Genomic DNA, 9,207 nt, shown 5'->3' with positions numbered 1-9,207 from the left:
ATTTCTAATCAAATTGATAAAGGTCTTTTGATCGTTTAGCTTTTATTCTTGTTGTTAAGCCATTATTATTTTTACTGAAGGACACCCTGTTCGAGCACTAAATCTGGCAATCTTAGTATTTCTTAATATCTTACTCCAGAAAACTTTAATCATTGCTTGATATGTGTTCTGTCTCTGACCCTTTTTGTGTTAAATTTTTCCTTGTTTTCTTTTATGTGGTTCAGCTATGCTATGATCTTTTTAAAATCTAGTACTTTTTCTTCAGACTAATCCTATCATCACACTACTTGCTACTTTTCTTCGTGACAATCCTTGAGATGTTTTTTGTCACTCTGCTGATAATTATGTCTCTTGTGTAATCTCCTGGATCCAGGCTAGTATGGAAACTTTTATTCTATGTTGGTTTCAAGTCAAGTCTAATGGTTTTTTCAAGTCAAGCCTTATGCTTTTCACCTTCTTGTGCAGCTCATATTTCTAATTGTAATAATTTTTTAAAATCTTTTTCACACTGTTTCTTTTAAGAGCAAACACCTTTTTATTATTGCAAGAAAACAATGTAAAAAACCAAAGGGTTTTGATAAAGTCTGGCATGGTCTTTTGTATAAGCTTGCTTCATATAATGTGTCTGGGAAATTTTTAAAGTTGTTGAATCATTCCTTTCTAACCCCAATATTAAAATCGTCATTGAATGTATGTATATATATATATACAGTCTTCTCCGTTTAGCCAGCGCTTTCGCGCTTAAGTCTTTCCGCGCACGCACATGCCCGCAAAAACTTTTGCGTGCGCATAAAAAAGTGCTTGCCAAAATAATAAAAGCGTTTTGTATTAAATTGCAACAAAACTTTATTGCTTATTTGTTCACCTTTTATGAAAAAGGGCTTTTTTTGCCAGTTTTTTTTTAAATTATTTTATCTAGTATTTATTCCAAACGTTCTTTTCGCTATTTTTATTTTTATTTAAATAGCAGGTAAAAAAAATTAAGTCATGCAGGCTATTTTAAAAATGACCATCCTGCCAGCGCTTTTTTGTGAGCTGGCATTAAATTTCAAATGGAGAAGACTGTATGTATATATATATATATATATATATATATATATATATATATATATATATATATATATATATATATATATATATATATATATATATATATATATATATATTTACACAAAATGTTTTACTTATTTTGATTATTTTTAAATATTAGGAATTGCTAATAATTAAATTAAAAATTAACTTTTAATTCTCATCTCAGAAATGGAAAAAAGAGAGCACTTATTTAAAATTTTGGTTATTGGAGACATAGGATGTGGTAAAACAAGTATTATCAAAAGCTATGTGCATAATTTTTTTTCTCCTAATTACAGAGCTACTGTATCTTTTCTTATATTAAATAAAATTAATTCAATGTATGATATAAATCCATGAAATGAGTTTGAATTTAAGTTTTAAAAAACAAGAATGTTTAAAAAAAATTAAACATTAGTTTCAGACCTTTCAACTTTTTTTTTATGAGCCTTAAGATTTATTTAAAAAAAAAATCTAAATTTGAAATCTAAAAAAAATGTATGTAATTTTTTCTTCAAATGTTTTTCTATTTTAAAAGAAAATCATTTTAAAATTCATAATCTTTTCTACTAAAACATTTAAAAAAAATATTGCAAACAAAATGTCATAAAAAACGATCTTTTTAATTTTTAGTTAAAAATTGTTGCTTTTTGTATTTAAAATTTAAGCAATTTATTTTAATTAAAACCATTATTATTTCTGAAATCTCTATGAAATTCTGGTTCTTTTGAGACCCAGGTTAATATACTTTTAAAGGAAAAAAAATTACTGATATATGAGAACCAGTGTGTAATCAAGGGTCGTGGTGGGTGACCTTTTTCAAAAATTAAATAAAACCAATGACTTTTCAGTTACTTTCAAACCAAAGTCTATCTGTTTTTTATATTAGAAACTGGAAGTACCAAATAGTCACATCCCTAGTATATATATATATATATATATATATATATATATATATATATATATATATATATATATATATATATATATATATTCTCTAGCGTTATTAGACACTTTTTCTACTTTAACAAAAAAATTTAATTTAACATGGTTTTTCTTGACTTTTCAAATTGAAGATTGGGGTAGATTTTGCATTAAAAGTTTTAAACTGGGATGAAAAAACCTTGATTCGACTTCAACTGTGGGATATATCTGGTATGTTGTTAAACATGTAGTTGTTTACTAGATATTTGTTGTTTACTAGATATTAAATTAAAGTCAGCAAAATGTATTAGTACAGTGTCAACCTAAATACGCATGAATGAAAAATGATTACCTAAAAATAATATTTAAACTCATTTATCTAACTATGAGTACTAAACCAACTTAACAAAATAAGAAGTATTATAATAACTTATCAACATATCAATATTTTTTGTGTAAAAGTAGATGAAAAGAAACTTGGAAAGATGGTGGTACTTTTAAAAAGTAGAATATTGTGTCAGTGTGAATTAAATGTGTAAACTTAACAAACATAGAACAATTTACAACAATTATAAATAGTTATTAAGATATTATTATGAAGAGTTATTATTAATTTTAGTTTTTATTAATTCTAAGGTTTAATTTTGTAAAAATACAAGGTTTAATTTAAAATTATTAAGTTTTCGGTAATTAACACTTTATTTTAACGCTAATTTTTTTTTATTTAAAAAAAAATTCATTTTTTATCTCTAACAATTTTTTTTAATTTCTTTTTAGGTGAAGAAAGATTTGGTAAAATGAACAGGGTATATATATATAAATATTTTTTTTCTTCTGTTATGAAAACTGTTTTCAAAAGCTGTTGTAAAAACTGTTTTCCTTTCTTCAAAAACTATTGTGAAAACTGTTTTCCTTCCTGCTACAATAGAATCTTTAAATAATTGTAATAAAAAATTAAATTTTAACTGTTTCTTTAATTATTCATTTAATTAGCTGTTCAACTTATTTGTGATGTCTAATGATGAATCCATTAAATAAACTTTCATGTTGTCTAAATGATGTATTAAAATCCAACATTTCCAGTAATTACATTTTTAGTGTTCTTAATTAAGATATGCTTGCTATCTGATTATTTCTTTTTAATTTTTTGCTTCACTTTTAAGAATGGTCCTTTTTTTGCTTCACTACTTTTAAGAATGGTCTTTTTTTCCATCTAATATTCACATTTTGGTCTATATTAAATGTTTTTAAAAGAAAAAGAAAAATTTGCATAGAATGTTTTATTAGGCGTTGAATTTTTAGGGTGACAGGAATAGTGTTGAAAAGTAAACTTCAGAATAGTGTTGATTATATTAAAAAGGCCTAATGTCACAAAAAAAAAGGAATAGTGATGCAAATGAATTTAATGAATAGGGTCGAAAACAAAAAAAAAGAAACAGTGTTGCAAATAGTTAATTTCAGTAATTGCTTACTAGTTTTGCTTATCTTTATTGCATGCAGCTTTTACAGAAAAAAAAGAAAAAAACAAAGAATAACGAAAGAAATGATTGCTACCAAACCCCAAACCCTCAGTCGATGTAGCAGCACTCCTTTGCTGTAACAGGCTATAAGATAGTTGGTGCATGTACTGAAGCCCCCGGCAGCAGACTATTTCAGTATGACATCAGACATATTACCTAAACACATTTATAGTTATTAGTATTTATTTTTTTTTTGTTACTTTGTTAAACAAATAAAATATAGATAAATTAAATAAAAGATATAAATTGAAAAAGCTGTAAAAGATTTAATTTTCCCAGGTGTATTATAAAGAAGCTGTAGGGTGTATGATTATCTTTGATGTTACACAACCAGAAACATTTGAAAATGTGTGGAACTGGAAACAAGACTTGGATAGTAAAGTTCAATTACCTAATGGACAGCCTGTTCCATGTGTGCTTTTGGCTAATAAGGTTTGATATATTAATCTTTGAAATAGATAAATTTTGTAAATTTCAATATTTAAAAATATATTTATTTTTTCATATTTACATGTAACACAGTTTGTGCTCCTCAATTCTAAAATTTTTGTGTGAAATTTTTTTTTTAATACATTATATCATGCTTTATTATCAGGATATTGTAAAAATAAAAAATATTTTTTATGAAACATTAGTTTTTTAAATTATCAGTTACTAAATAAATATATATATTTTTTTATGACACAATCATATAAAAATAAAAAAAACATATTAACACATATAAATAGTTTTATAGAAGTTAAAAATACATCAAAAAAATTTTCCGGGTTTGTCTGCTGTCTCTAAAATAGACACATGAAATTTGTATTTTTTATTTTATTAACTTTACCTTTCCAATGCTCCAGAGGTGGCAACTACAGTTAATGCATTATTTTATTAGTTTTTTAATATTGTTTATTATATATTTTTTTTAAATTTGAATTGATTTTTCAATTCTGAAACTTTCTTAGCATAGAAACCTGCATAACAATACAATATTGACTATTGTTAATTATTTAATGTGTAAATAAGAGATGTTATCATTTAAGATGCTAAAGTTAATAAAGATGACAGGTAATTGAGCTTGTGTCTTTTCACATTTTAAAGAGACAATTATTTTAAAAAAAATGTCCAATTTCAGTAAAACTTGAAAATATTAGGACAGGAGGGGGAGTAAAGCTTTGAAACGGAATGATTAAGAAAATAGCAGTTTATTTAAAGTTTATTATTTTTCCATTTAGTTGAGCAGTTGGTATACAAAGCGGATTTTTTTTGTTTGGATTAGGTTTTTAATATGTGGAGTAACCCAAGGATCATACTTTTTCTTTTTTTAATATTATTCTTGAGAATAAAATATTCACAATCAGTACAATTGTTAGAAATTAATAAAATGAACATTTGATTCTCGGTTTCATTGAAAAATTGGTAATCCAATTCAGAAGATTGCCAATTATGCCATAAATGGGAAGTTTTATTAGTAATATAGGATGTGAAACTGAATCAAAAGTTTTTTTAAAATAAAAATAAACAATATCAGAAGAAATGTTGCGCTGGAGATTTAGAGTCTAGTCATGAAGACTTTCAAGAATGTTAATGCAAGTACTGTGTTTACGAATAAGCCCATGTTGCTCTTTTGTGATAATGTTATTGAGTGAAAGATAATTCATTAGCTTATTATTAATAATTCTTTCCATTACATGGTAGCAAGTAGTGGCATGTCAAAAGTGGCATTGCAAAAAGTGTGGCGTTGTCACATGTCCAAAGCATGTCAAAAGTGGCATTGGTCCCAGTAAATTATAAGATTTAGCAGGGATTGATAGCCTGGGCTAGAAAAAAAATTATAATACTTTTTGTATTTAGTTTTATATTTACATTTACTATTTATTACATACTGGCATATATTTATATATTTTTAAACTCTAATTTACTTTCAACAAGATTGCAAGCAACCACTTTTAAGTTATGAGTTACTTAAAACAGAGGACAGATTAAAATACTAGAAAATGGTTAACTGAAGACTTTAAAAGTTGCAGGATGTATTAAAAATGAAAACACGAAGATTGGGAAGAGTTAAAAGGCTTTTTTGATGTGCAAGGACAAAAACTGTATTAATAAAAGTTTTTATAGCATGAAGGGACAGATACAGTAAAATGATGCAACTTGTTGAATAAGAAGCCAAGTAAGAATGAGTTTTGGTTTATCGTAATAGAGATGATAGCTTGTTTGAACATTGACCATGATAGTATTTGTAGAAAAAAGAAAGAAATGGAGCCTTGTAACAATGGAGAGTGGTTCAAGCTTCGCAGATAAAGCAGGTCTAACAACATTTACAATGTGCTTTTAGACTTTGTCTGAGAGTATAAGGGTTGTTATTCATCAATATAGGAATGCCAACAATATTGCAATATTTTTTTGTAATTAATAAATAAGTTTTGTTGCCTTAAAAAATTTAAATCCACAAGCCACTGCAAGCCTTAGACTGTTACAGAAGAGAGATCAGATTAAAAACCAACACTTGTTTTAAGCAATCAAAAAGTGAAGATTTTTTTCAAGACAAGAGTATAAAGTAGAGTCCTTAGCTAAAAGAGGTACTTTAGATGTATAATTTTAATGAAGATTGTTGTTGTAGTTAAGAAACATGACAGGAGCAAAGATAGAACTTTGTAGTACTCTTAAATTTACTTGAAATAAAGTGGAGTGTAGGCCTTCAAGAATAACTTTAATTTTGCAGTTAAAATGAAATAATTTATTAATCTCAAAAACTTTATATAAAGAAACTAATAACAGAGTGAAGACTAATCGTAGGATTGATGGAGAGGTCAAAGAGTTTTGAAAAATTGAAGCCACTTATTTAGCACTTTTTAAAAGTTTAGCAAAAATTAAAGAGAGTTCTGGAGAACACTTTTTTAAGACTATGATGGAAATCTTGTCTGGAGCACAAACTGTAGAAGTATTCAATTGAGAAACTTTAGCATTAGAAGCCATAGTGATTTTAATGTTTAACAATGGGTTAATCTGTTTAACTGGCAGGAAGAGTGTGGCCATTAGATTCAAGAGTTGAATTAGAGTAAGATTTTTTTGCAAAAAACTCTGCTTTATTCTGGGGAGAAGTAAAAAGTCAGACCCATGAATTAGAGATTAAATGTTAGACTTGCTTTAGTAATGACACTGTTGGAGACTTACCAAAAGTCTGTAGATCCTAACATCTGAGATAAGAAACAAGATTTAGTAAACTTAGAATAACAGAGCTTAACATTAGAGAGGACCTTTTTACATTGGCTTCTTGTAATAATAAGAGTACATTTGTTTATAAGAGAGAGTGTAAAAAAGATGAAAAAAATGATTACTGTTTAATAAAGCAACTGCTCAAGATGGTAAAAAATGCAGAGTAGAACGAGGCTTGACTTATTATTAAAGAGAAGGAGTAGAAGCTTCCAAGCTTTTATTCCAGAAGGAATAAAAGCTACCAAGATACACTTTATGCATACATATTATGCGCTTTATGCATACATATTATGGGTATAAACATATATTTTTGCTATTTATTTAGATGCTGGCAATCAATATCATTTCATGTTTATATAAACTTTAGTGTTTATATGGTGCAGTCTTTGCCAAAATAGAAGATGATCAAATGAATGTGTGGTGTGACTCTAACACAACAAGAAAAGGAGGCATAGTCTTAGACAGATTGGAAAAAAGCGTCTTATTGGACAACCTTTGTGAGAGAAGATTAAAGCGATTTAGGTATCAGCATGTTGAGAGGTAGAAGCTTCAGGAGAAAATGGTAGTGGTAGAAGTAAGAAAACTTGAAGAGAGTGCCTTATATAGTGTATGAATGAGGTTTAGTTAAAGAAAGAAAATGCTCTAGATTGTTTATATTAGAGAAACAGCATAAACGAGGAAAGCTAAAGCCTGATGATGATAACGACAATGATGATGATGATAATGATGATCATGATCATTTTGATCATAATGATGTTTATATATGCATATATATTCAAAATATAACATGAGTTTTGAATAAAAAAAAAATACTTTAGGATGTATAATTGTTTTTTGCAGCAGTCACAAACCTGGCCCTGGCTATATTTTATCAATCCCTGCGCTGGCCACGATCAAATATAAGCCCTGGTCATTTACTATCAGGGTTACTTGTTTAATTTTACTTTTCATCATAAAAATTTTAATAAAAAAATAATAATTTTATTGTTTTAGTGTGACCTACCTAAAGTTGGAACTGTCACTAATAAAAGTTATATGGACAATTATTGTATAGAAAAAGGTTTCCACAGTTGGTTTGAAACAAGTGCAAAGGAAAATATTAATGTGGATAATGTAGCTAAATCTTTGGTAGAGAAGGTATTTTGAAACTTTATTATTGTTTTAAAAAATACATAATCTTTTACTGTAACAATATATATTTTTTAGAGTTAAATACTATAACTTTTTATAGTTATTATTTTTAATATGATAATTAAATACTTTAGTGCTGTAGTAGTTAAATAGTTAGGGTACTCATCTTCGGAGCAAGAGGTTCTAATGCCAATCATCTCCTAGTAGTGCTCAGTTTGTACAAAGTTTGTGTTTTTGATTTATAAAGTGTGTTATAGGGCGTTTATAGGGTATGGTGTAGATAAGATTATGTTTTTCATTTATGGAATGTATTAAAATTGTTTAAGAATTTAATTCACAGGAAAAAAAAAACATTTAAATTATGTTTTAATTAATTTAAAAAGGTTTTACCTAAAAACATTTAGTTTTTTTATTCAATGAGAGTCTAATTTAAAAAGCAATTAAAATAATGTATTCAAAAATATTTACTTCATAGATACTCGAAAACGATAAATCTAATAACTTATATTCTCATGAAGATATTGAGGATCCCAATGAAACTATTGACTTGAAAATAAACCCCTCAAATAAAGACAAACAACGAGAACAACGAAATGACAGGTGTTGTTAACATATTGTAGTTATGTGTGGGTTTGTGTATATATATATATATATATATATATATATATATATATATATATATATATATATATATATATATATATATATATATGTATATATATATATATATATATATATGTATATATATATATCAACCCTTGGAATTAGGAAAAATGAGGTCGGCTGTAAATTGTTGACCTCAAACTGTTAGACGTCGGCGTCAGGTCGGCAAAAATATTTTGACACAATGGGGTTACCATAAAATATAGAAACGTGGTGACCCTAATTCCGAGGGCTGATTTATTTAATTTTTTTATATGAATTTATAATTAATAAAATATTTTTGTAAAAAATTTACTATTTTTGTATATTTTTATTTTAGTTATTTCTAAAGTTTGAAACATTTTTTCTAAAATTGCAGTATTTTATGTTTTTGTGTTTGTGTTTTATTCTTTTGTTCTGAGAAGTTAATATATTTATCATTTCTAAAAATTAAATTATATTTATTATTTGTGTATTAAATGATTAGAATGAAAGAAAATATTTTTTTAATCTTTTTGAGACGTCTCTAACAATACACACTGGGGGATTCATTAGGGGAGGGGGCACAGATTATGATTATAATCATTGCAATAGTCATTGTGACTCTTTAAAAAAAATTTTTTTTTCGTACTGTAAAACAAAAAAAACAAAATCGTAGCGAGACCGGGACTAGTTTGGTAAAAGGGATAAGGAATACAAGGTATGGTGTGTAACA

General features: G+C 26.6%; 1 protein-coding gene across 1 annotated transcript; it reads left to right on the top strand.

Annotated features, from left to right (window-relative positions):
* Positions 1 to 1,186: 1,186 nt before the first annotated feature.
* On the top strand, positions 1,187 to 8,993 carry LOC100205292 (ras-related protein Rab-38). The gene is made up of 6 exons (XM_065796422.1): positions 1,187 to 1,377; positions 2,148 to 2,226; positions 2,773 to 2,801; positions 3,795 to 3,947; positions 7,713 to 7,856; positions 8,326 to 8,993. The coding sequence occupies exons 1-6, from the start codon at positions 1,261 to 1,263 to the stop codon at positions 8,458 to 8,460; spliced, it is 657 nt and encodes a 218-aa protein (XP_065652494.1). The 5' UTR covers positions 1,187 to 1,260; the 3' UTR covers positions 8,461 to 8,993.
* The last annotated feature ends 214 nt before the right edge of the window (positions 8,994 to 9,207 follow it).

The sequence above is a fragment of the Hydra vulgaris genome, chromosome 04 (genome assembly GCF_038396675.1).
Source record: "Hydra vulgaris chromosome 04, alternate assembly HydraT2T_AEP".
Lineage (NCBI taxonomy): Eukaryota > Metazoa > Cnidaria > Hydrozoa > Anthoathecata > Hydridae > Hydra > Hydra vulgaris.
The sequence above is the reverse complement of the archived record's forward strand: the minus strand, read 5'-3'. Positions and strand labels throughout refer to the sequence as shown.

Excerpts from the sequence above, each read along its gene's own strand:
- LOC100205292 (XM_065796422.1), top strand. The coding sequence starts at position 1,261 with ATGGAAAAAAGAGAGCACTTATTTAAAATTTTGGTTATTGGAGACATA. Across the intron at positions 1,378-2,147 it reads CTCCTAATTACAGAGCTACT|ATTGGGGTAGATTTTGCATT; the intron begins GTATCTTTTCTT and ends TTCAAATTGAAG. Across the intron at positions 2,802-3,794 it reads GATTTGGTAAAATGAACAGG|GTGTATTATAAAGAAGCTGT; the intron begins GTATATATATAT and ends TAATTTTCCCAG.